Source organism: Leptodactylus fuscus, chromosome 3 (assembly GCF_031893055.1).
Source record: "Leptodactylus fuscus isolate aLepFus1 chromosome 3, aLepFus1.hap2, whole genome shotgun sequence".
Taxonomy (NCBI): Eukaryota; Metazoa; Chordata; class Amphibia; order Anura; family Leptodactylidae; genus Leptodactylus; species Leptodactylus fuscus.
Genome location: NC_134267.1, coordinates 162,382,415 through 162,410,231, shown reverse-complemented (window position 1 = coordinate 162,410,231; position 27,817 = coordinate 162,382,415). Strand labels below are relative to the sequence as shown.

Here is a 27,817-nt window from a genome sequence, read left to right as displayed (position 1 = left end):
AGGGACTGGTTCAGCGTAGGACTCAATGTCTTGTCTTTCCCTTCCTCCCAGGTTTCACCAGCAGCTACCTCACCAGAAACTTAATTGTAGACATGATTTGTATTGACTCATATTAAACATGTTTTTCTCTATCAAGTTTGTAAATGGACTAAAGTGCCACTTACTGTACATCCCTATAGTGCATTCACCTTACTAAGTTTTTAAAGGTGGGCCTGCCTGCACCACGTCTTTGTACAGTATCCTCATATTCAGTGATGTATCTTTTGGTGAGCTGACTCACTCACTCACTCAGTCTTGCACTCACCCTTCACTAAGTCGATGCACTCCAAACACATACCCCTAAATTTATCTCTAACCGTGGATGGCTATAGATAAATCTAGAGGGAATTCTGCTGATATAAGACAGATGTTTGAACACCTGAAAAAAAATACTGCTGGGTCAGAATTCTGTAATAAGGGTGATTTGCAGTTTTTGAGGGTCGAATCGTGTCCATAGTACCGCAATACTGTACAGCAGTAGAGGGGACTGATGGTTACACTTCGAGATGGTTTCTCCTTTAGGGCTTAGGTATAAGATACAGATATGGGCTAAGCCCCAACTTAGTGAATTGCAGCTAAAAATGACTGCAGAAAATAGGGCAATGAAAATGCAAATTTTTTTCCCACAAGGTTTTCATAAACTTTTTACTCTTTCCCTAATCTATTCAAACTTTATGGAAAACACTTGCAATTCTGCAGCTAAAACTAACATGCTGCATTTTTGCTAAAGCAGCTTTTCCACGACTCTTTTTTCTGCAAGGTTTGGATGAGATTAGCTAACATGTCATTCTGTTTGCTGGTAGTTTAATTTGCACCTTTATATTCCCCCGCTGCATTTCCACAACGTGGAGCTTCAGTTATGGGATTGAAAGTTAATTGCAGTTTAATGAGCCAAAGTCAGAAGGATTTAGCAGAAGTAAAAGCCTATCCTTTATATTTCTATTCCTTTCAAATCTTGGCTTTGGCTCAAAAACCTGCATCAAAACAGCTACAGATACTGCATGTCTGAATCTAGCCTTAAGGAGTTGCAAGTGTTTTATGGCTGTGGTGTATATCTTATGTATATATTGATCATAGGGTATGTATAGGGTATATATTGAATAGGGTATGTATACATGTCAGCTTTTCATAATAATAAGGATCAACCAATACAGATTTGACTGCCGCTCAGTAAAGTTTAACATGAAACAACATGTTTTCCCATAAAATGCAAGAGGACATGTTGAGGTAGTTGTCTTAAATGTATATTATAAGAAGTAAAAAAGTTAAAATATTTAAGATTCATATTGGTGTTAAATGAGTCCTGTCTGGTGAGAGGCAGAAGAATGGACAATAATCTTCGAGACAAGGAGATTTGTGTCTGAAACCCTTCCATGATGTGTGAATGCACACAGTCTGTCGCTTCTTTCTGTGCACTAATAGGAATCCTGATGTTTGCTGAGTGGATGGCTGGACATACTGTCCAAACAGAGCTGTGTTTGCCAACTGAGAACATATTGCAATCTCTGTGAGGCACCCTACCATGCATTGAATGGCTCCTCTTGTGCTCGACACTTTGACTGGAGAAAGGGAAATACATTTTCTCATTCTGAAGCCTTCCCTGTTAGTTGTGTGTGAGAAGTTTTACTTGAGAAGGGACCTCAGTGAGAAGTAACATAAGTAGGCAGCATCAATTCTGTCCTCCTATTTAAACATTCTAGGCATGAAGGCCTGCAAACGGAGATCTGGTAAACTTACAGCTATAAGCTGCTTAACTTAGTCATTGTCCTCGAGTGACTTGAAAAATCTGTAAAACTCCAGTTAATTTGTATGGACAAACCCAATTCTTAGAATCACTTGTGGGAAAATGGTAAAGATAGTCTCATATATGATAAAAAGTATAATACATTACAGACAAGTATAAGAAAGTCTGCAATGAGTACATGGTACAGTGTTGCAATAAAAAAAGTGCGAAAATGCCACCAAATATTTATTATGGCATTTAGCAGCATGTTATTCTTTTTGGAAACCATCACTGTACGGCTGGAATTTGCAGTGGGTTGAAAGCCTGCTGTATAATTTGACAAGCTGCAGGATGGAATCGGCTAACCCCTGCCGCATGTATGTCCTTAGTGACCCCAGGCTAGTGCTGACATATGTCTAACTTATAAAGCCACTCTATGGATAAGAGAAATGCTGCATTACATAAATGACAATGACAAATATATGTAATGTACTCTTCAACTACCACGTATGTTGCATATGTAAAAGAATTATACATGATTAATTCTTAATTCTTATGGCAGAGTTGGAAGGGACCTCAAGGGCCATCGGGTCCAACCCCCTGCGAGTGCAGGTTTTCCTAAATCATCCCAGCTATATGTTTATCCAGATTCCGCTTGAAGATTTCCATTGATGGAGCGCCCACCACCTCCCGTGGCAGCCTATTCCACTCTCTCACTACCCTCACTGTCAGAAAGTTTTTCCTAATGTCTAATCTGTATCTCTTTCCCTTTAGTTTCATCCCATTGCTTCTTGTACTTCCTTGTGCTAATGAGAATAGGGTAGATCCCTCTGCACTGTGACTACCTTTCAGATATTTGTAGACTGCTATTAAATCTCCCCTCAGCCTTCTCTTCTGCAAACTAAACAATCCCAGTTCTTTTAGCCGCTCCTCATAGGACATGGTTTGCAGACCTTCCACCATTTTGGTTGCTCTTCTCTGGACTTGCTCCAATATATCGATGTCTTTCTTGAATTGAGGCGCCCAGAACTGTACACAGTATTCCAGGTGTGGTCTGACCAGGGAAGAGTACAGCGGAATAATGACCCCTCTTGATCTAGATTCAATGCTTGTCTTAATACTTCACAGAATTTTATTAGCCTTTTTTGCAGCAGCACCGCACTGTTGGCTCATGTCTTCACACAAAGGGCTGAGTGAATGGAGAGTTGTGGAGTAGGGGAGTTGGTGGCTGACCTACAATTGTACATGGGGAGTCAGTCAGTGCCGCACCTCCCATGAGGCGACCTGAAGCGAGCGCTTCAGGCGGCACTATGCCAGGGCCTCAGGGAGGGCGGCATTTTTGCTAACCTAAGCCAGTCTAGGACAAGCTGTCCTGGACTGGCTTATCACCGAGCGGTGGTTTGGGGAGGCCACTGAAGCAGCGCTGCTCCAGCAGCCTCCCCTCACGCTCAGGCAGAGAGCAGGCAGTCTCCGGGCCTACTCTCTGCCGGCAAACAGGGCTAAGCCCCGCCCCTTCACCCGGCCACGCCCCCGATCCAACCGACCACGCCCCAATCCACTCGGCCACGCCCCCGATCCGCCGGTCACGCCCCCGATCCGCCCCCTCCTCCCGGCGGGGGGGGCAGCTTTCTGCAGTTAGCTCGGGCGGCGAAAGGGGAAGGTTCACCCCTGAGTCAGTTTATCTATTGGTATATTTTTGGTATGTGGGATAAAACCCATGAAAACACTGAGAGAATATACAATCTCCATGCAGATGTTACATAGGGTTATAAATGTACGCTGTGGAAAATGAGTAGCTGAGCTCAGTGGTTAGCTGTGTAACATGATGTATCGGTCTATGAGCTTTGCAGTTGAACATATTGTAATCTATTGCCAGCAGCCTTTAAACTGGGATTCTCCAGTAAAGAATTATATGATTCTCATTGACTAGATGGATGTAGTGGTGGGTGGGTCAAGTCCAAGAAGAGTCCTATAGAGACATTCAAGTGTACTTTACGCATATGGCTCATCCTTCACTGGGAACTTGGACTGGACAGCCCTTTTGTAGAATATTAGGATCTCCTCAATCAAACAATATGGTGAAAAACTGGTACAGAAATTCTGAAGTTTTAGAGATGTAGAGTAGCACAGATTGTGTGATTCAGTCCTTTATGGAAGCTTCCATCACATGGCATTTGCATCCTTGTACATTTACAAGTACTCCTAATGGATATTTGCAGCTTATTCTATATGCTGTGCTCTTTACATTATACTTGAGATCCAATGATTTGGTCCATAATACATGTCTATGTATTTATAAAAATAAAGTTCTCCATAATCTAAAGTCCTTTTTGGTAGCTTTAGTGCTCACCGGCCTTGTAAACGTGTCAGCCTGGTATGTTAGATACATAATAAGCAGTTCAGTGTGCAGTTTCTTAGCATAAAACTTCAAAGTAGTCTTGGGTAAATAGTAAAACATTTCTGAACATCTCTATTAACCAAAGGCTATATTTGTTAAAACCAGCAACACTTTTAAAGAAGATGCTTGTACTGAGATATCTGTGTTGTGGCAGGAAGGGATTACAATATTTGCATAACCATAAGTCTTTGGGAATGCATGGTCACAGCAACCGCATTCAGCCTTACAATTCGCTTTTTTTTTGTGCCAGACCCTTCAGGGGACAGTCACTTGTCCTAAGTCACAATGAGCAGATATTGGGAATTCCAGCAAGCCTCTTAAGTGTCATTGTTAGCTTATCAGGTCTGACAAAGATGAACTCGGAAGTGTGGATTTTAAGGGTACTGAGCCAATGAAGGGTAGATTCAATGAAGTGAAATGTGAAGTTTGCAGATTTTAATAGTGCCATAGCAGATACCAAGTTATCACTACAGTATATTTTTCAATCTGGTACTGGACTAGAAAGTTTTTCTGTTAAAGTATGAGCTGATGTGATGTCTCTTTAAGAATACATTGATCCATTCAGTGTATGTGACTGAGTCATTGACGTACTGTACCGCTACATAAAATCACGGCAGTCTGGATCTCATGGCCGTTGCATCAAAAGTTCACTGCATGGTATGTAATGAAAATCTGTTTCTGCTGAGCTAAAACTTATAACTCTGGCAACTGGGACCAGTGTTTTATGATGGCTTTTTATGTCTACAGTATATGATTTTTTTTTTAAAGTTTTTTTTACCATTCTGTGTTTTTGTATCTCTGTGTATTGCTATTTCAATAAGTCTTTCCAGGAGCAAAGATTTATTCCTTTTTTGAAGCTTGGGGTAAGCTGATGACATAATGCAGAAAGCTGAGTATTTTACAAGATCTACAATTAGCTTATGTAAATATAATATGGGAATAGTTCTACATAATACGCTTTATGGTTTCTATCATGTGAAAACTATGTAATGATCATAAAGTCAGTGATTCTGAAATAATATGTAATTTGTTGAATACCATAAATCATTAGGAACAAAAGACTAGTGAAATATTAGATCCTGCTCAGTTAGGTCAATTACCGTATTCCCTGCTGGTATAGATACTAGCCATGAGTCAAAGTAAAGAGCCAAGTCCTGAGCTGGTTCTAGGCATTTTCTTTTTGAAACGGTTTCTCATCTATTGCATGTTGATGATATTTTTTGTACTTTTCTTTGTAAAGACGTTCTATTATGAAAACTTGTTTTTATCAGGAAACCGACATAGTGATAAGCGGATCTATGCAAACCTGGCTTTTCAAAGACTATATTGACGTCTGTATCAGGGGTCTGTTAGGAGCTTTTGTTACAATTAGTATTATTATTTCTAGAGCACCATTAATTCCATGGTGCTGTAAATTTGAGGGTTTACATACAACACACAAAATACACAAAACAAGTGCAACAGCTGGAACAGTGAGATGTATGGTCCTGCCTGCAATCTATGAGGGAAAGGGGATAAAGACAGTAGGTGAGGGTACATGCTGTTCAGATAGTGGTGTGGTGGCATCAGTGTTATTGAAGGTTGTAGGCCTTTTCTGAAGAGTCAAGTCTTCAAGGTCTACTTGAAGCTTGTGACTATGGGAGACAATCTTATGTGGTGTTCACACTTGCGCCGCTGTCCGCCCTTTGGGTTTCCTAATCCCCGGAAAAACTGCATGGGGGATTGCTGGCCGGTCAGTTTTAAAACCCATTTGTTTAAATGTTTTTTTTAAAGCAAACCACTGGTGTCCATACATTATAACAGATACTCATTATGGTTAGTGAGGTCTATGAGGATCCATTTGTTTCTGGGACACCACAGATCAGCCCACCTCAGGATTTCATTTTTTTTCTCCTCCTATTATGAATCAGAAAAATGGAAATCCTGAAAAAAATGTGAACACTTATTGTTGGGAAAAACTGCATCATCACAACACATTTCTTTATTTGATGCTCAAGAGACATTTTAGATGTGCCCAATTACAGATGTATCCTTCCTTACCTTTTCTCTTGGCTGGACATGTCCAAATAATGGGTACATTGCAATATTGTATTGAATTGTTTTGACGAGTTGTAGTCCTTAGACATATATGTAAACGTTCAGCTCAGCGAGTGTGAGACATGTATTCTTCATATGTATTCTTCATATGTTACACTCTGCAAGTTCTACCGTTTCCTTTCTTTCTCTCCTGTTTTTTCTTTTTCTTTCTCTCTAAAATATTGATGACCTGTCTTAATAAACATTGATAAGGTAGGAGGTATGTCTCAGGGTTCACATCTGTGCATGGGTCTCCTTCATTTGGGTCTGCTGGGGACCCCGAACAAGGGAGAGCCAGACCTCTAAAACAACGGTTACTTGGGAACACCAGCGGTACCTATAGACTATAATTAGGTCCACTGGGTGTCTGCTTATTTCATTATGAAATCGGCAGAGAGAAAAGTCCTCTGTGTAAGGCTTTTCTCTCCGCTGATATCCGGGGTTTCTTTGGCAGAGTCACCAATGTAAACTTGTGTGCAGATGTGAACCTAGCCTAAGTAAACCTGGAATTATAGTGGCGGCTCTGCCTTAATGTAAATAAAAGTAGCCAAATAGCAAACTCTAAGAATCAAAGAATGGATAATCATCACCTCTAGGTACTGACTTGTATATCACTCTCAGTTCCTCAATGGACAGTCACTTCAATTAGTTTTTACTTTCTCTTCTAGGTCCTGCAGAAGTTCCAATGATGTCTCCCAATGGGTCCATCCCACCAATACATGTACCTCCAGGTTACATTTCACAGGTATGTTCATAGTGTCCCTAGAATTACTTTCATCAGATGACTTTTAATAGTACTTTATGTTACTGTGTGAACAACACCACAAGCTTTTGCAATTTAAAACTCAGGTAGTTTTCATGAAAAGTTGAAATATGTGCAGGGTCTTGGTGGACAAGTCTGTTCTATGACTGTATAAGCCTTATATATGATGTCCTTTTCTGTTGCTAATGTCCCCATTTTGCCTGAAGCACATTTTGCACTTTACTTTGAGGCTGTGAGCGTGTACAATAAGGAGCAGTCTGATCCCATCCCATATCCAATATAACTAGTTTGGTATATGGAGTTGTGCCAGGAGTAACTGTACAAGAGTAAACAAATAGGTGGGACTGAACAGTAAATATAAAGCAGACACATGCAGATACCCACTCCATTCTACCATGCAGGCCTATGCAAAAATCTATGCGCACAGTCAGTAAATCTGCTTGTTGTTTGTGAATAATATACATCTGTAACCACTCAAGTAGCCAGAACTACATGGAAGTACATAGAAGACTTTTTTTCTTACATTGTAAGATGAAGGATGTGCTGAATTTTCAGTCTTTGCAGTTTGCAGAAAGTTGTGAGGCTGAGAGTAAAATCAGCCTCTCCCATCTGCATTTACTATGAAGAGAGAAAACCTCCCATCTCACTGTCTTTTCTTCTTACTGCTATGGATAGACTTCCCATAAAGCCGTGAACAGTAAATTAGTTAGGAGGTAGACACCTAGTGACAGGAACTTTAGGAAGGTTTTTCAGGCAAATGCAGCAACATTTTTAATTAGAGTGCATTATATGATGGTCCAGCATGACATGCTCTATGAAATGAGGCTACATTGTCTGAAAGGTTATTGACCATTTAAGTCAAACTGTTTAAAGTTATTGATTCAAAATCGCTACTTAGGCAGCTGTGGCCATGAGTGGGCTTTTCCTTTGAGAGTCAGCTTCTCTCTGCTATACCACCTGCCCTCTCCATCTCCTGTAGTCTGTAATAAGCTGAAACAGAGAAAGCTTTGCTAGTTTTGCTCTATACAGTACCTTTTATTCAGAGCAGTTTTGCACTAGTGAAGGTGACATGTGTCCGTGTGGGTTTGTGCAGTTTGGGCAAATTTATGTGTTATAAGAAATGATGACCTCGCTTCTCTCTAGTCTGGGTTGCAATTATATGTTGTCATAGTTACAAGTATAAGCCTCTTTTATCTTAATAGTCCTTTTTATCTAGAAACAGGAAGCACAATCATCTCTGCTCTTCAGTGGAAGTTATTGAAATGCTGCATTTGACATTGTAAAATATGACTTTTTTTTATATTGAAAACGGCATTTTTCTGTATCTTATAGAGAATATTGCAGCTATTTGTTTCACTCCAAATATACCCTGATCTGTAGAAGTGCGTGTTTTTATTGTGGCAAAGACATATTAAAAGCTTGTGTTACTGGGTGCAATGTTTCCTGGTTTATATGTGGGGGAAAATGGTCTAAAGAAAAATATTAAAAGGAGTCTACCACCTCCCTAACCATAGGATTAATATGGTGTCTAGTCAGGCCTTCTGAGAGTTTTAGAAACATACCTTTATTCTTGCAACCACATATGTACCAGCATTTTGCACAAAAACAAAGGTTTTTAAAAATATGCCTATTTGGTGAATAGAACACCAGGGGCGTTCCCTTACCTGCTGGTGCACGCTTCTTCCGTTGTCAGAGCCACACATAGCACTGAAATTGTGCTCCTTATTCAAACTATCCCTTCTCCCACGCAGTACTGTTCATGTGCTTCAATTTCTCATGAGAAAGATTGCTGGAACTAAGCTATGACTTCAACTTTGGGGGAGAAAAGGGTGGCCTGAATAAAGGATAGTGAGAGGTATAGCGAGAAGCTCATAGACAACAATGCAAAATTGTAACTGGGTACTGGTCAGTGGTGTAACTAGGAATGGCAGGGCCCCGTGGCAAACTTTTGACATGGCTCCCCCTCCCAACAGGGGTACGTGGGCATGCAGGCTGTATGTGAACAAGAGGGTGATATGGGGTGCAGGGTGTGTATGATCAAGAGGGGGAATGGGGGTGCAAGCAAGATGGGAGAATGGTGGTCCAAGCTATGTGTGAACAAGAGGGAGGGAATGGATGTGAAGAATGTGTTTGAGAAAGTGGGGGAATTGCGGTGAAGGATGTGTGCGAGCAAGAAGGTGATGTGGAGGGGGAACCTCTCATTCCAACACACTCTTGCACATCAACAGTCTGCACCATCCATTCCCCCTTCTTTCTCACACACAGCCTGCACCCCTACGTCACTCTCTTTGCTCACACACAGCCTGCACACCCATGTGCCCCTCTTGTTCACACACAGCCTGCACCCCCATTCCCTCCTTTTGCTCACAGTCTGCACTCCCATTCTCTCCATTGTACACTGACCTGTACAACCCGGAATGGCTTCGCCCACACAAGAGTGTGATTATATATTAGTAGGTTAAAGGACCTTTGATGACATCATGAAACTCATCAAAGGTCCTTTAGCCTACTAGGATGGACACCAGCAGAAGATATCAGAGCTTGGGGACAGCAGGCAGGATAAAAGTTTCTCCTGCCTGCTGTCATCATGCAAGTGTCGGGAGGCAGGGGCTTGGATAGCAGGTGGCCCCTGCTTTGGGTACAGTAGTAAAGCCAGCAATTGTTAAAAGATGGACTGTGGTGGAGGCAGCTCCTCTCCTGTCCACATCCATCTTCAGGCAGCACCCTACGGAATCCGGTGGTGCAGTAAATAGGACCCGTTACCTGCTGGCGTTACTCCAGCAGGTAACAGCCTATTAAAAAAAAGAAATCTTCAGCGATAGCGGCTGCTACCGGGCCCCCTAATGTCCTGGGCCCTGTGGCAGATGCTACTGCTGCTACCCCGGTAGTTATGCACCTGGTACTTGTGTTTTATTTTTCTCTAATAAGGTCTTTGGGCCCTCACTGGTTGGAGGGCCTAGTAGTGACTGTTTCTTTTGCACCCCTATAGCTACATCCCTTTCTAGGGTTTAAGCAGTAGGAGCGACTCAGCTCCTGTAAAGATGTTAAAAAAAACAAAAACAAAAAGTGCTCCAGTAGGTGAGGTAATACCCCTGATTTGCAGATATTTTTTTTACACATTTATCTGCAAAAGCTCTGATTTACTCAACTTGACATTATATTTGGTCTATATACAATTATGGGGGTGGTAGATTACTTTTACAATTCCAGCAATAATGAAAATATGCCCAAAAAAGAAGCACTTCTGATTTGGCAACTTGGTTTTCTAGGTTCCTTACAAACATTCTGCAAGCGGCAACTTAGCTTTTACTTTATAGTTGTCTCTCGCACTTCAACTACATTCCTCCTCCTTGTTTGCTCTGTCTACATCTGTCATTTAATGTCTGTTACTCTCATTCTGTGATGGATAAGAGCAACAGACAATAAATAATGGTAATGGGAACCCACCCTAGGATGCAAAAATTAATTACTGTGTATTTAGAATAAAATTGGATAGCAACTAAATTAGCAAGAAAAAAGAAAATGTGGATATTGCACAAAAATTATAACCCTAGCTTCAGGGGGAAGAAGTTCATCTTAAAAGACATGTTGATAAAAGAATGATATACTGTGGAACAAACACAAGTTGCTGAAATGACTAGGATGGACCAAGCCCATGTCCCCTGTATAAAAATGTGACTTTTGGAAGCCAACGGAACATGGTGTTCAGAAAAGTTCTGCACTTTCCTTTCACCATTTGCTAATCATACAGTTCTAACATATGTAATATAATCCAGGCCAACCCTGACGTGGCAGAATTCTGTCATTAATTTGCTTGGTACATGATTAATTATGTTCTGACACATTGTAAGCCTATAAACAATTCACTTACTGCCAAATCATAACCCTTCCAAGGAAACTACCGTACATGAATACTAACTGTGATAGGCAAAGTTTTAGGCATCAAAACTAGAAAAGTGGCCTTATATGCACCTAAGAGTATATTCAGTAGAATGTTTAAGAAAATTCTGTGACTTGTCTCAAACATCTGTATGACATTTGCTAAAATACATGTACAGACAACAGAAACAATCCACAACTTTTGGTTACAGAAATGTTGGTAACAAACTCAATGGTTAGTAGCAAGTTTGCCACGTGTGTATAAGATAAAACTGAAAGCTGGATGGTTGCCACATATGTATTGCTCATTGTTTATATCAATTTCTTCCTTTATGTGCAGTTATAGACTATGATTCATTTTCTTTTCCAGGTCATAGAAGACAGCACAGGAGTTCGACGTGTAGTAGTTACTCCACAGTCTCCAGATTGTTACCCTCCCAGCTATCCATCTGCCATTTCTCCAACTCACCATTTACCTCCATACCTTGCACATCATCCTCATTTCTTACACAATTCACACACCCCTTTTTACCCACCAGTCACTGGGCACGGGGAAATACCACCCCAGTTCTTCCCGCATCATCTCCCACCCACAATATATGGAGAACAAGGTACAGAATTTTTTCCATTTTTGTCTATCCTATGTAATATTCTTCTACCCTCCCTTGTGCAGGCAATACTTGTTACTCTCTGTCTATGTAACATACTGTCTTAAAAAGCCATGACCCGTTATAAACAAGTTGTAAACACCGTATGAGAGATTTATCATAATGTCATTTTAGCCAAATGTATCAAAATTTGTTATTTTTTTTTTATAAATGCTGCATGTTTGATAAATTCAGCGCATTTTTAGTGTAATACTAAAGAAATGTCAAATCCCTATTTTTGGGGTTTCTGTCACCAGAATTATGTATTGTAGGACTTGGTAAAATACCCTCAGTAACTTGTAATACAGTATATCCATGAGAGTTGATGGCTTCGTTTTCTCAGGAGGATGACATTTATTTCTCTTGACTCGCCAAATTCAAGCCCATGGGAACCCAATGTCATACAAGCTGCCACCACAAGGTGCACAGGCAAATAGCTGTAGACTTCTGGTGTCAAAATGGGTTAGGTGATGTAACATATCCTGAGCATTTACAGCCTTTCCCAACCCCTTTCTGGAAGCCATGTGTGTGCATGTCTGATGGTCTCTGTTTTGGAATTTGATTTTACACCTTTTGTGTTAGAAAGTACCAAGACGGAGCTAAAATTGGAGTTGAGGAATCATTAAGAAGCAATATTACAATATCGGGGCCCCTTGAGAATTGGTGCAACCCAAGGCTCTTCCAAAGGGAGTTCCAATGCTTTGTTCCCTTGCCGTACTTACAGAGCAGGACCTATCCTGCTCCATGACAATGGAACTGATATCAATGGGGGATGGAAGGCACTTGAATGACTTTTTTTTCTTCTTTTTAATGTAGATTGTAAGTCCCACATAGAGCTCACAATGTACATTTTTTTTCCCTATCAGTATGTCTTTGGAATATGGGATGGAAATCCATGCAAACACGGGGAGAGCATACAAACTCGTTGCAGATGGTTTTTTGCCCTTGGCGGGATTTGAGCACCAGGACTCCAGTGCTGCAGGGGTACAGTGCTAACCACTGAGCCACCGTGTGGCCCCCACACTTGAATGACTTGAGTTCATTCTGCTAAAAAATCGGACCACCTAGCCAAGCTCATATCTGATAGACTCCAAGTTATTAATGAATGACATTTTAAAGTTCTTGCAATGGACGGATTGATATCCAGGACAGCGAGTTGCTTTTCACTGTTATATACACACACAGGCATAACTGGGTCAAATGATTTGCTGGTGATGAGAACTACTCTAAAAAAAACAACCCTTTTTTAATATTGTAATTTTATTATTCCTTTTGTAATCCATGAAAAATAACCTGAATATCCTTTTCTGAGTTTTATGTATTGTTAGATTGTCCTCAAACGTCTGTGTATACTGTAGAAATACACATGCTGCTGAGGAAGCTTCACTGTCAGGTTTCATTTGCTTATACATACTAAGCAATATGTATCTTTCTATAAGTTATAGAGATAGAAATAACTCCAAAGTAGCAGAAAGTAAAAGCTTCTAGGCTTGAAGTTTTAGTACTAATGTATAGTTTTGAGAATTGTATGCATAATCCCATTTATATTTTAGTTTTGCTGTCTTCATGCATAAGTAAACCACATGAAATCTTGCATGTATAGCATTGCTATTGCTTTACTATAAGATTACCATTCAGTTTAGGTGTTGAGTAACCATCAATCCTGTTGTACAATGAGAAGGAAATTTCTAGACCAGTCATAGATTCATTGACCTTCACGTCTAAGAACACATACAAATGATACTTATTTGATAACCCGTCTGTTTTTCTGTCTTCAGAAATAATACCACTGTTTGGGATGTCCAGTTACATCACCCGAGAAGACCAGTATTGCAAGCCTCAACACAAAAAGCTCAAACAGATCGATAGACAAAACCGCTTGAACAGCCCTCCATCCACTTTATACAAGAACCATTTAGGAAACTGTACGACTATGTATAATGGCAATGGCAAAGTTCACAATGGCGCTGGTTGTGGAGGAGTGGGCAGTGTAGCGGGACTTAAAAAAAATGAACGCAGGGCACGGAGCAGTCCAAAGTCGAATGAGCAAGACGCACAAGGTGTGTATGTGTTTTCTGAATGTATTTTCAGTGAGATCTTAACATTAATGGGGTTATATTATATTTTTCTTACTTGGTAACAATATGTACTCAGTAATATTGTTATTAAGGAAAAATGATTGGTACTTATACCAGTTCAAAAATAAGGAAAACTTTGTATAGAAATTTCATATTACAGTGTTCCACCAAAGTTGTCACTTTGTAGATAAGTTCTAATTCCAATATTATGTTAAAGACCAGTCTGAAAATATAGTTTTTGGGGCCTGTGACTTTATTTTCAGTCTCTTTCCTTTTTTCATTTCTTTGAAACCCATGGAAGAATGCCATACTTTGAGCATTTTTTGTATAAAAAAAAAATAGATTTACTATTGTGGTTATGACTCAATCGTGGTATAAAAACGTGCCAAAATGTGGCTCTTATGGTTTAAGATCAAATTTTTTCTGGCTTGCTTGACAAGTGGGCATGGCTTTATGGGAAAGGCGAGTACCTTTACATAAAAATGTGGCATGGCTTAACTGGATCAGAATGTTCCAAAAATGTACCAAAAATTTAGTGTAAAATGATAAGACAACGAAGAGAGGGTATAAACTTATAGACTAGTCGGTGTATAAGGATGCTCCAGGTGTGACTTTCAGCAACTGTGATGCATCTGGCTCATTTTTAGAGTGTCTTAGGCCCACATTTACTAAGTGCGAAACTACCCTTACCTTGTATTCTCATGATAGTGAATATCGGCCATGTGTCTGTTTCCATGGATGGTAAAAAACCAGAGCATGACTTATTTTTGTCTGTTCTCACAGATTCTTCAATACACTCAACTGTATGAGGAATCAGCGATAATGGGTGCCCTTCGGGTCTGCAGTAGAGATGAGCGAACACTAAAATGTTCGAGGTTCGAAATTCGATTCGAACAGCCGCTCACTGTTCGAGTGTTCGAATGGGTTTCGAACCCCATTATAGTCTATGGGGAACATAAACTCGTTAAGGGGGAAACCCAAATTCGTGTCTGGAGGGTCACCAAGTCCACTATGACACCCCAGGAAATGATACCAACACCCTGGAATGACACTGGGACAGCAGGGGAAGCATGTCTGGGGGCATAAAAGTCACTTTATTTCATGGATATCCCTGTCAGTTTGCGATTTTCGCAAGCTAACTTTTCCCCATAGAAATGCATTGGCCAGTGCTGATTGGCCAGAGTACGGAACTCGACCAATCAGCGCTGGCTCTGCTGGAGGAGGCGGAGTCTAAGATAGCTCCACACCAGTCTCCATTCAGGTCCGACCTTAGACTCCGCCTCCTCCGGCAGAGCCAGCGCTGATTGGCCGAAGGCTGGCCAATGCATTCCTATGCGAATGCAGACTTAGCAGTGCTGAGTCAGTTTTGCTCAACTACACATCTGATGCACACTCGGCACTGCTACATCAGATGTAGCAATCTGATGTAGCAGAGCCGAGGGTGCACTAGAACCCCTGTGCAAACTCAGTTCACGCTAATAGAATGCATTGGCCAGCGCTGATTGGCCAATGCATTCTATTAGCCCGATGAAGTAGAGCTGAATGTGTGTGCTAAGCACACACATTCAGCACTGCTTCATCAAGCCAATACAATGCATTAGCCAGTGCTGATTGGCCAGAGTACGGAATTCGGCCAATCAGCGCTGGCCAATGCATTCTATTAGCCCGATGAAGTAGAGCTGAATGTGTGTGCTAAGCACACACATTCAGCACTGCTTCATCAAGCCAATACAATGCATTAGCCAGTGCTGATTGGCCAGAGTACGGAATTCGGCCAATCAGCGCTGGCTCTGCTGGAGGAGGCGGAGTCTAAGGTCGGACCTGAATGGAGACTGGTGTGGAGCGATCTTAGACTCCGCCTCCTCCAGCAGAGCCAGCGCTGATTGGCCGAATTCCGTACTCTGGCCAATCAGCACTGGCTAATGCATTGTATTGGCGTGATGAAGCAGTGCTGAATGTGTGTGCTTAGCACACACATTCAGCTCTACTTCATCGGGCTAATAGAATGCATTGGCCAGCGCTGATTGGCCGAATTCCGTACTCTGGCCAATCAGTGCTGGCCAATGCATTCTATTAGCTTGATGAAGCAGAGTGTGCACAAGGGTTCAAGCGCACCCTCGGCTCTGATGTAGCAGAGCCGAGGCTGCACAAGGGTTCAAGCGCACCCTCGGCTCTGATGTAGGAGAGCCGAGGGTGCACTTGAACCCTTGTGCAGCCTCGGCTCTGCTACATCAGAGCCGAGGGTGCGCTTGAACCCTTGTGCACACTCTGCTTCATCAAGCTAATAGAATGCATTGGCCAGCGCTGATTGGCCAATGTATTCTATTAGCCTGATGAAGTAGAGCTGAATGTGTGTGCTAAGCACACACATTCAGCTCTACTTCATCGGGCTAATAGAATGCATTGGCCAGCGCTGATTGGCCAGAGTACGGAACTCGACCAATCAGCGCTGGCTCTGCTGGAGGAGGCGGAGTCTAAGATCGCTCCACACCAGTCTCCATTCAGGTCCGACCTTAGACTCCGCCTCCTCCAGCAGAGCCAGCGCTGATTGGCCGAATTCCGTACTCTGGCCAATCAGCACTGGCTAATGCATTGTATTGGCGTGATGAAGCAGTGCTGAATGTGTGTGCTTAGCACACACATTCAGCTCTACTTCATCGGGCTAATAGAATGCATTGGCCAATCAGCGCTGGCCAATGCATTCTATTAGCGTGAACTGAGTTTGCACAGGGGTTCTAGTGCACCCTCGGCTCTGCTACATCAGATTGCTACATCTGATGTAGCAGTGCCGAGTGTGCATCAGATGTGTAGTTGAGCAAAACTGACTCAGCACTGCTAAGTCTCTGTATTCGCATAGGAATGCATTGGCCAGCCTTCGGCCAATCAGCGCTGGCTCTGCCGGAGGAGGCGGAGTCTAAGGTCGGACCTGAATGGAGACTGGTGTGGAGCGATCTTAGACTCCGCCTCCTCCAGCAGAGCCAGCGCTGATTGGTCGAGTTCCGTACTCTGGCCAATCAGCGCTGGCCAATGCATTCTATTAGCCCGATGAAGTAGAGCTGAATGTGTGTGCTTAGCACACACATTCAGCTCTACTTCATCAGGCTAATAGAATACATTGGCCAATCAGCGCTGGCCAATGCATTCTATTAGCTTGATGAAGCAGAGTGTGCACAAGGGTTCAAGCGCACCCTCGGCTCTGATGTAGCAGAGCTGAGGGTGCACAAGGGTTCAAGTGCACCCTCGGCTCTCCTACATCAGAGCCGAGGGTGCGCTTGAACCCTTGTGCAGCCTCGGCTCTGCTACATCAGAGCCGAGGGTGCGCTTGAACCCTTGTGCACACTCTGCTTCATCAAGCTAATAGAATGCATTGGCCAGCACTGATTGGCCAGAGTACGGAATTCGGCCAATCAGCGCTGGCCAATGCATCCCTATGGGAAAAAGTTTATCTCACAAAAATCACAATTACACACCCGATAGAGCCCCAAAAAGTTATTTTTAATAACATTCCCCCCTAAATAAAGGTTATCCCTAGCTATCCCTGCCTGTACAGCTATCCCTGTCTCATAGTCACAAAGTTCACATTCTCATATGACCCGGATTTGAAATCCACTATTCGTCTAAAATGGAGGTCACCTGATTTCGGCAGCCAATGACTTTTTCCAATTTTTTTCAATGCCCCCAGTGTCGTAGTTCCTGTCCCACCTCCCCTGCGCTGTTATTGGTGCAAAAAAGGCGCCAGGGAAGGTGGGAGGGGAATCGAATTTTGGCGCACTTTACCACGTGGTGTTCGATTCGATTCGAACATGGCGAACACCCTGATATCCGATCGAACATGTGTTCGATAGAACACTGTTCGCTCATCTCTAGTCTGCAGCATACATGAAAAATTAATGTTTTTCAGACCAATTGGTTTTATGGAGCATTGGTTGTGTGAATGCAGCCTTAGTGTTCCTTTTTCTCTTAGGTGAAGATTGGCATTATTGTAAGCGGCTTATATCTCAGTGTAGGATATTTCATGCTGTTTAGGAAATGAAAGTTTCCTAATGGTATGTTAAATGACAGGAAATGTTTTCCCTCATAAAGCATTCCTAAATGATGTATAGATTTACTGCAGCCTTTTTTTGCATACTGTTCGATTTTGGGATCAATTCTCCCCAGTAGTGCTGGATCCATGAGTTCAAAGCCATGTAAGACCCTGTATCTATAGAGCTTGAGTTTCCTGCAGTGGCAACCTGTTACCTCCTGCTGCAAATACTTATAAGTTTTGACACCTTATAATATGGCCCCTAGGGTGTGAGCTGGTAAGGAAATATAGTAGATACTTAAAGTAAATACACAGGTTTTTCTCACACAGTTATATACCACAACCCAAAACAAAAATCAACCACAAATGGAATTAATAAAATATAATAAATCTTTATTAGTATCCTCTAAAACATAGACACACAATAACACAATAACAAATTACAACAATTATAGTGGGGGTAAATAGAACTACAAGTACCAAAATGCCAGTACAGTATATAGGAGCGGTGGACAGTCAATGCATAATTTGGCAATAATATAAGGGGGATGTGGTTCCCATATTAGGGCCCATTCACACTACGGATACGCTGACTGATTCTGAACGTTAAAACACGTTCAGAATCAGCGCGTATAAAGCAGATCCCATTAATTTCAATGGGAGTCGGCATACGAGCGCTCCCCATTGAAATGAATGGGCTGCTTTTTTCTCTACGAGCGCTCCCATTGAAGTGAATGGGAAGTGCTCGCGTGTACGGCTCGGAATGAGCCGAGTGAGCCGTACACGCGAGTGCTTCCCATGGATTTATTATATTTTATTAATTCCATGTGTGGTTGATTTTTGTTTTGGGTTGTGGTAATTTTCCCACACAAATGTTTTTATATTTGCCTCTGTTGTGTTTATCACACAGTTATATATCCACATTTTAGAATTTGTATTATGGCTTAAAGGGATTCTACCATTAAACTACCTTTTTTTTCTAATGAACACGTCGAAATAGCCTTAAGAAAGGCTATTCGTCTCCTACCTTTAGACGTGGTCTCCGCCGCGCTGTACCGTAGAAATACAGGAGCATAGAGAGCCCACCCCAAAGTGGCCACCGGCCGGCTCCTGTATTGAACTGCAAGAGTGGCTACCCAAAAATGGCCGCCGGCCGGCTCCTGTATTGAACTGCAAGAGCAGCTACCCAAAAATGGCCGCCGGCCATTTTTGGGTAGCCGCTCTTGCAGTTCAATACAGGAGCCAGCGGCCATTTTGGGGTGGCCTCTCTATGCTCCTGTATAGAACTACAAGAGCAAGAGAAGCCAGAAGAGGCGGAGTTGCTGCAGAAGAAGGAGGCGGCGCAGGAAAGAGCTCTGGGCAGCAATGGGGACGCGCTCATCGGTGTTTCAGCACTGGGCCCGCCCTCATTGCTGCGGAGAGCTCATTTGCATACCGGTTAAAACCGGTATTTCTACGGAACGGCACGGCGGAGACCACATCTCAAGGTAGGAGACAAATAGCCTTTCTTAAGGCTATTCCGACGTGGTAATTAGAAAAAAAGTAGTTTAATGGTAGAATCCCTTTAAGCAACCCTGCCTGCCACAATTCAAGTGAATTGGATGTGGACAACATGGTGCTGCAGTGATTTACGTTTGGTTCATTAGATACAAACTAATTCTATCCACACACTGCAGGAAAACCTGCAAAGAAAAGAATCAATGGTGTGTCAATTATTGCCATGGGTTTGGCCACAGTTTTCAACCTTTGCAATGTAACTCCGCATTTTGGAAATTGCAGCATGTCGATTATACCTATGTAAGCGCTGGCGGTTTCCCCATAGGTATAATGGAAGCAAAAAGTCTGTAGACTTTCTGTGAAAAGCGCTGCAAGAAAAACCTTAGCCTAAAGATTGAAAACCAAGTCAGTTGCCCAGTATTTGTGGCTCAAAGTGGTGTCGTAAACCAGCCAATTTTAGTTTTATTTTTGTGTATTTTTTTTTTAAATATGGATGGTTTTACTGTAAGATATCCATTATGGGCCTCCTGCAGCAGACCTGTTCTATATGTCCCTAGCTTAAAAGCAGTTTTGTGCAAATATTCTTCTGTTTGATCTCTACTTTTCCTAATATTCGCTTTCATTCATCTTTTCCTGGCAAGTACTACATACCTCTGCTTGTACAAGTTGGTGCTTGTGAATACAAATTCTTATTCTTCACCTGGTGAATATGCATGAAACACAAAATGAAAATACAAAAAAAAATCAATAAAATTATTTCTTTTTAAAGTCTATGGGACTGGCGGAGATAGCGATTACAGCCTTTGGTGATCTCTCTCAGCTCCATAGACTGTGAATAGACTGACAACTGCTCCTCTTAAATTCCTCATTACTGTAGTTGAGTAAGAAGGAGTAGAGGACTTGAGACCCCGATTTTTGTGATGGTTGGAGGTCTCAGCAGTATTGTCCCCACCCACCCAATCACTGGTTCTATGGAAAGTGGATAAAAGAGGGACAACCCCTTTAACTGTAGAAAGAGGAAATGGAAAAGTTGCCATCACTTTTAGGGATTCTAGAAATAGTTGTGGTAATGAAAACCTCATCATTAAGTTATAAAGCATGGTGGATTTCATCAAGGTGGGACCAGCGTGTTCTCAGCTAATCATATGTAAACTAGACAAGTTATGGTGAATCATGGATTTTGGCAATTCACTGTACATTTTTACTGAATTCAGTTAAGGGTAGACTGTGTTCCTGGGGCAGGCGGCGCTCGCTGTGTTCTTTGGACTGGCTAACACATGGAACTCTGCCAGAATAAAAATTATTTAGGAAGATTATAATTTTGTCTTTGCTGGGGTGTATGTGACTGTACAGGAAGGGACTGGACTCTTTGACCTGGTATTCATGCCCTGGAAAAAATGTGCATGGAAGTCTGTATTTCTCTTTCCTGTGTAACAGTGAAATAATTATACTAAAAATATAGGACGCTTGTCGTGTACACAGGAAAGAAAAAAGCGCTTTGGAACATTTATCTGATAGCAAGTCTTTCAGACGTATAAAGACTCTGTTTGTGACTATGTACTTGGTAGAAATGTCTTAAAATAGAAATTTTAGATACTGCATATACAGAGTACCCAATCTTCAGACGACCTTACAGCGGTGGTCTAATTCTTTACTACATTTAAGCTAAATAATAATTCCTCTTTTTGGCAATATGTTTACTGAAAAAAAATGGCGAAATTAAGGTTAGCATTTCATGTGCCAGTCCTAGTCCACTGCTCCGTGTGCGCCAGAATCAAAATCTATACAGTTAGGATATGGCATAGAGTTCAGGCTCTCATCATTTTTCTGCCATGACTTTGTCAGGCAGAGGCCTCTCTGTTCTGGTCCATCTTTGGTTTCCATCCCATTCATCTCACTTGCATGAAAAGTGATGAGTGGGGCACATAACCAACAATGTGGCACATCTTTTGCGCAAAAGAAATCCGGTCACCAAAGATGCACCAAACTTACACCCATCTATGGCAGAAAACTGGTGTAGATGGCTTATTAAATTTCCCTGAGTCTGCCCTGCCAAAAGGCCATTCTAATCACATATGTTGATAAAATATTCATAAAATATATGGTAGACAGCCATATCCAGTTACAGAGTGAATGGATAGATGGTGCTTTTTACATGTCTGTGAAAGAGCTGCCATAGTCTACTGCAGCCTAAGTAGACAGTATGGAGGCCACAGCACCTCTGTTTTCTCTCTGTTTTCCTCCTACATTTCATCCCACCTGCCTGAATTAACTATCAAATAACAATTCTCATTCATCTTTTCTTAGAATTCTGCAATGTAATGCTTCTTTGTCATTCCTTCCAGGAAGTTCTGAATACATTGACAACTTTTCATTACCATCTCAGTTCCCATTGACACCCCAAGGAGATCGCTGACACACTGTTGTCAATTTGTGTACAGAAGGATTAATAGAGGAATATTATAATACAGAGTTCTCATATATACTTACTAAACAGACATGTCATAACTGACATGAAATCACATCATGTCTTCTGAGGATATTTTTCTGCCACGTGTGGCCAGGATTAGCCAGAATCCCATTCACTTTTTAGTTACTGTAAAACTCTGTGGTTTTGCCAGTGTAACAGTTCCACTTAATGTTTTCTTTCTAGTGTTGCTTGCAAGGTTTTCCTGTCTGACTCTTGACCCTGGATGGGTGCACAAAGTGCAAAAAAAGTCCTTAAACTGTATCTAGACAAGGCATAAGATTACTAGACAGAAGAAATTGGTATACGTGAACCTAGCCTTGCGCTAGGTTCACACTAGTGTTCAGGTTTTTGTCCTTTGGGTCCACTTGGGGACCCGAAAAACGGAAACCCTCTCCGCTTGAAAAGCAGTTACATGTGGAAACACATGGACCCCATAGACTGTAATGGGGTCCACCAGGATTCCGTTGAAAACTGACTTTAAGTGGAGTCTTGTACTGAGACTCCAACGCTATTGTGAATCTAGTGTTACGTGTTATCGTGGCAAATCCAGTTTAGGCTGGGTCCCCACATTACGAATATGCAACGTAGTACAGTAACTGCAAAGTGGATGGGATTCTGGTTGATCCTATCCATAGATTACAGAAAAAAATCTGCAACGGAAATGTTGCAATTTCAAAAACCGTTGTGTCTTTATAAATCTGTGCATGTCAATTACATCTTTGGAAACACTAGCATTTTCCGTATAGGTATTATAGTGACAGAAAGTCCACAGAGGAAAACTCTGCGGACTCTGCTGTAGAAACTGCTTAAAATCAGCAGAGAAAAAAAGTCCTGCAAGGCGGATTATATTCTATGGGGGTCTGTGGGTAATCTGAATATTAGTGTAATTTCTAGACAAGTTATTCACTGAGACAAGGGGGAGACATGAGTAAGTTACACAGCAGCACGGTTTAAGGGGTTTTATAATTAGTTTGCATGGAAATAAGAGACTATTTAAAAATTACTTTTTACAAAGAACGCAAAGTTGAAAAAATGTGCAGTTTGTTACCGTATGCTTATAGAGATGGACTTGTGTTACTGTAGCAGCCTATTCAGACATCAGAGACAAGGTATAGGCATAAAGTGGATTACAAGTTTAGAGCACGTGTTGTGTTATTTCTGAAAATTGTAGACACCCTTTAATTGCTGCATTGGGTTGTCAGTTTTTGATGGGTAACCTCCAAAAAACCGTCAGACATTTGCTACTTGGTAATTCATTTCTAGAGGGCACAGTGATTTGTTACCTGTACCACAGAGTCATTGAGGGTAGTGAAGATCACACACCTGTGCACTTGTTACAGTAGATGCCTTTGTTCATTTATGATGGGTATTTTGTTCATATGGTCTGGAATTTCATCACATGGGACAAAGGCTTTCTTTCTCCATGTGCAAGAGAGATTCTGTATTGTCAGCTCGCAGCAATAAATAATTTCAATGACCCAGGTTCTTATTACACTAAAATAAAGAATTAACAGTTTCTTATAATACAGAGTACTGCCTATAGTATTTTATTTAATGGGATACTAAACTTAAAGGCTGTGTTATCTACATGTACTGTGCAAGATTAATATGGGCTACTGTTTCTTGTAAGGATAGTGTTCTCCAATCGGACTACTGGGAAGAAAACCTTTCCACTTCCATGATCACTACTTATTGCACTAGGTCTGAAACAATGTTTAGGTAGGTAACCTACTGTAACATCCGCACAAATACCAGCCCAGGGCCCATGATTTCCCAGCAAAACATTGTCCAGAGCCAAATTTTTTTGACTGTGCCTTGATCAATGTCTTTTTGATAGAACAATCCTAGACCTCCCTCCTCTAACCCTTTTTGTTGGCCAGTTGTTTCCTTCTATAGGATACACCTTTGCTGGATGTTTTTCTTTGATCACACTTTTTTTTTCTCTGTATACTTTTTTTTTTTTGTAATGTTACACAAAAAAACCTAAGGTTGCAGCTTTTGAAATTCTGGCCCCGGGTAGTCTTGCGCTAATAACCACACCATGTCACTCAGATATCTCAATTTTCACACTCTAAGGCTAAGGCCACACTTTACGGCAATGCAGTGTTTTTTTGTGTTGCAGACTTTGCTGTGTTTTTTTGAGCCAAAGCCAAGAGTGGATTGAGCAGAAGGTAGAAGTATAAGAACTTCCTATGTTTTTCCCATTCCCTTTGTAGCAATTTTTGACTTTGGCTCAAATTACGCAGTAAAATCTGCAAGAAAAAGTAGCGTTTCTGCAACGTGGAGCCTCAGCCTAATGTGGATTCACACTGAAACCAATCCATAGAAAATGTTCTCACTTGATTTTATGTTGCTCTGATAATGTGTCCAATTTCCGTACAAGGAAGCTGCGGTCATGAAAGGGTAGATTTCTCCAATAATCTGGTAATTTAGTAGATCGGCATATACATACACAGGGTTATAAAGGAACACGCACCTAATGTAGCCCTGCAGGGCAGAGACTTCCTTTCAATGTCAGCCCTTTTGTCAGTGTCACCATGAAACCTGTTGCTCATTTAATAGTAATTTGCTGTGTAATTAGAACACATGGAGCTTATTCTATGCTGAGGTGTAAATGACATGTTCTTTCCTGGTATTTTCCATGGGGCATGCTTTGACATACTGAAAAGACCTGAGGCTTATGGGTGACTGGTGTGAACACGCTGGTGTTATGCATATACTGCACATTTAGCAGCTGAGTTATTGTAGGATTGTGAAATGTAAAACATTACAGTAGGACCTGTCACAAGTATGGGTTAAAAATGGATTTTTGCAGACACTTGCAGTGAAGGATTTGAAGGCATTGGGTTAGTTAACATCACTGAACTTTGTTTGGCAGACTTGTTTTGACTTATTTAATCTTGCCACTTGAGCTGCCAAGGGTGGTGCTGTGGGAGCCCCATACATAACTGGTGAACAATATCACCCATAGACACCACAACCTGGACTGCAGGAAAAAAAACAAACCAATAGGTAAACGCATTTATGGTGTTACGCAGAGACTTCCACCTCCTTAGGAATAGTCAGTCACTTTTCAATATGTCTGGTGTGTATAGTTTTCTCTGATTTGCTCTGAATTTTCATTATGGTAATTGAGCAGGAAGTCCTAAAATGCTGTAAACCCCCACCAAAATACACAAGTACACACACACATACAGAAGTGAATACTGGACATGTGCTTTAAGACACTCTGACTATTCTTAGGTTTATTTTCTAATCTGACTTAGGCTAAGGCCCCACATCATAGTGAGAACCAGAGTTTTTCACAGAAAGTGCACATTTTTCCTCTGTAGACTTTCTGCCATTATCATACCTATATGGAAAATACCAGCATTTCTGTAGGTATAATTGTCATGCTGCGATTTACAAAACAGCAAGCATTTTTGAAAATGCAGTTTTTCTACTACAGTCCACACAGCCCTATTTACTTACCAATCCTGGCTCCTGCTTACGGCCACCTGTGCTTTCCCTTCTGCGAAGGCGGCTGTGAGCAGGAGGCGGGATCAGTAAGTAAGCACGCGGCCCGCCAACCCCACAAACACTATCATTATATTTTTCAGACCCCCGAGTATAATGATCGGATCGCTAGGAGAGGTGAGGGAATATAAAAAGCAGTGTTACTTACCTCTCCTGCGCTTCAGAAGGCTTCAGGCCTACTTAGTGATATCCTGGGATGGGGGGATGGGGGGCGGCATGTCAAATGTTTGCCTTGGGGCCCTGCCATTCCTAGTTACGCCACTGCATATTGGGTTCATCATTTTTTAATCAAACCTAAAAAAAAAAAAAAAACCCAGAAATGTAATATGAGCAGTCTTATTATGGCACAGGTAAGAATCAAAGGCTTTCAGTAATAAATATCTTGTGGTTTTTTGCAGAACCATTCCTGCTTGAATCTGTGTGTGTGTTTTGCATTACTTTCTATCTTAGTACGGCATAAACCAAAACCTGTATAGTAAACCCTCAGGATAAATTGACATGTTGCGGGTTAAAAATTGTAGATCAATTTGTGGTGTTGGTTTTACTCACAGGATGTGAATGAGAGTTTGTAAAATCTCATCCAGTATGCTGGTGCTGTACAACGCAGTGGGTTAACCCATTGCAAGTTCAATCTGTAGAGACATTGTCCAAATGTTAAGCAGAATCAAAACCTAATGCAGTACTGAGGTCACTTGTTAGGAAAAATTCTGTTTATATCAATAATGGCATATCAATAAAGGCATATCAATAAAACAGCATGCCAGCTCCAGCTCAATGGAATCTATTTATTTTCTCAAACATGCAGAGTCTATTGTGATCACGTACACTTCTAAATAATGATTTTGTGCAAAGTCTTATTATTTTACTAGTGAAGGTAGCTGGAAATGAGATGAACCATTGACATTCATAGTTGTAAATTTCTTCATTTTCTTCTTTGCATGGTAGAGGTTGAAATCTGTGACTGAACATGCAGCAACATTTGGCATGCTGCGTGCTCAGAATCTGCAGCACAACATACAGGTGTATTACAGGTTTTTTTTTTTTGCAATTGTACTATACTTCTCAGCAGGTTGATTGCTGGCAATTCTTCAGATAACCTGCTGAAAACCTGCAGCGTGTGGCCGCAGACAAGGAAAAAATCTCTCTAGGGAAAGTTAAGTGATCACTACCTTTGTCCTCCACCTACACCCTATGCTATCACAGTGATTATTTCTGTGCTATACAAATGGCAGATAATAAATATAGTACAGTGGGTGTCATTAGTATATTCTGAAAAGAATTAATATAGGTCATGTAGTTACATACAGAATACTGTCCCCCACATTGACAGACTTCAACGGCTACCTGAAAACTCACATATACAGGAAAGCCTACAACCTTCATTAACCCTGCTGCCATTACAATACCATATGAACAACCTACATGTAGGGTTTTGTTGTCCGCTTGAAAAATTGGACATCTTTGTGAACGGACAGTTAAGGACTAGAGATGAGCGATCACTAAAATGTCCGAGGTTCGAAATCCGATTCGAACAGCCGCACACTGTTCGACTGTTCAAACGGATTTCGAACCCCATTATAGTCTATGGGGGGAAATGCTCGTTTCAGGGGTACGCAAAATTCGATAACATTATACTTACTAAAAGTCCACGAGTGACAGTCGAGTTGCAGGGAATTTGGTGAGGCGAGCTAATTCGCTTTTTTTTTTTTTTTTTTGAGGGGGGTGTTGACAACCTGTTCAGTTCAATTTACTCCAGCTAGTGATAGCATAGGGTGTAGGTGGAGGACAAAGGTAGTGAGAAGGTGCATTGGCCAGTGTGAGATACGCGAGCTGGGCAGGCTAAAATGGTGGTCCTGCACCACAGGTATTGAACATTCTTTTTTTTTTTTAAATGTAGATTGTGAGCCCCACATTGTAGAGCTCACAATGTACATTTTTCCCTATCAGTCTGTCTTTTTTGGAATATGGGATGGAAATCCATGCAAACACAGGGAGAACATACAAACTCCTTGCAGATGGTTTTTTGCCCTTGGCGGGATTTGAACACCAGGACTCCAGCGCTGCAAGGCTGCAGTGCTAACCACTGAGCCACCGTGTGGCCCCTTTGGTATTGAACATTCTGACCTCCAGGAGACGGGGGGAAGAATACTCTCGGTCGCTATTCATTCATTAGAACCAGTGGCTCTGGCATATATTAGTCTGGCAACAGACCAGCTATTGCCAGCGTAGCAGGAGTCTCCTCGCAATATACATCAGGCCCTATGGGGAAACAGTGACAGCGTTATAGGGAGACAGGTGCTTTTTAACATTTGGTAGTACCGCCAGTAGCAGTATGATCCAGCTGGAGGGAGATTGAAGGCTCCATCTTTATACATAGGGATCTAGTAGTAGTGGTGATTTACTGGCCAGTGATTGATGTGTGAATGGGATGTGTTATACTGCTTAATGCTAACTATTGCAGTTCTGGTTCAATTCACCTCCTAGCTTTCTTGGGAGAGGGACTTAGCCGGTAGCAGTTCACCCAGTAGCACAGTATAGTGTGCACCAATCTGGCCAATAGGAGCTAGTAGCATGAATGCATGAGTCCCTATATATTTGCATGAGTATATATTGTGGATCCTTGTGAGTGGCTGTTGGTAAGGAAATGATTTATTGAACATTGGGTAAAGGTGGCAACATACTTACCCATAATAGTGAGTGAGGTGAG

The 27,817-nt window shown here is 41.6% G+C and overlaps 1 protein-coding gene across 2 annotated transcripts in view; it reads left to right on the top strand.

Moving 5' to 3' along the window:
* The window catches only part of FNDC3B (fibronectin type III domain containing 3B), a 250,420-nt gene that overhangs the window by 102,344 nt on the left and 120,259 nt on the right, over window positions 1-27,817 (top strand). For both annotated transcript variants that reach the window (XM_075268668.1, XM_075268667.1), the window contains exons 4-6: window positions 6,905-6,981; window positions 11,249-11,489; window positions 13,304-13,585. In XM_075268668.1, the coding sequence (XP_075124769.1) occupies window positions 6,905-6,981; window positions 11,249-11,489; window positions 13,304-13,585 (600 nt within the window). The remainder of the gene's footprint in view (window positions 1-6,904; window positions 6,982-11,248; window positions 11,490-13,303; window positions 13,586-27,817) is intronic.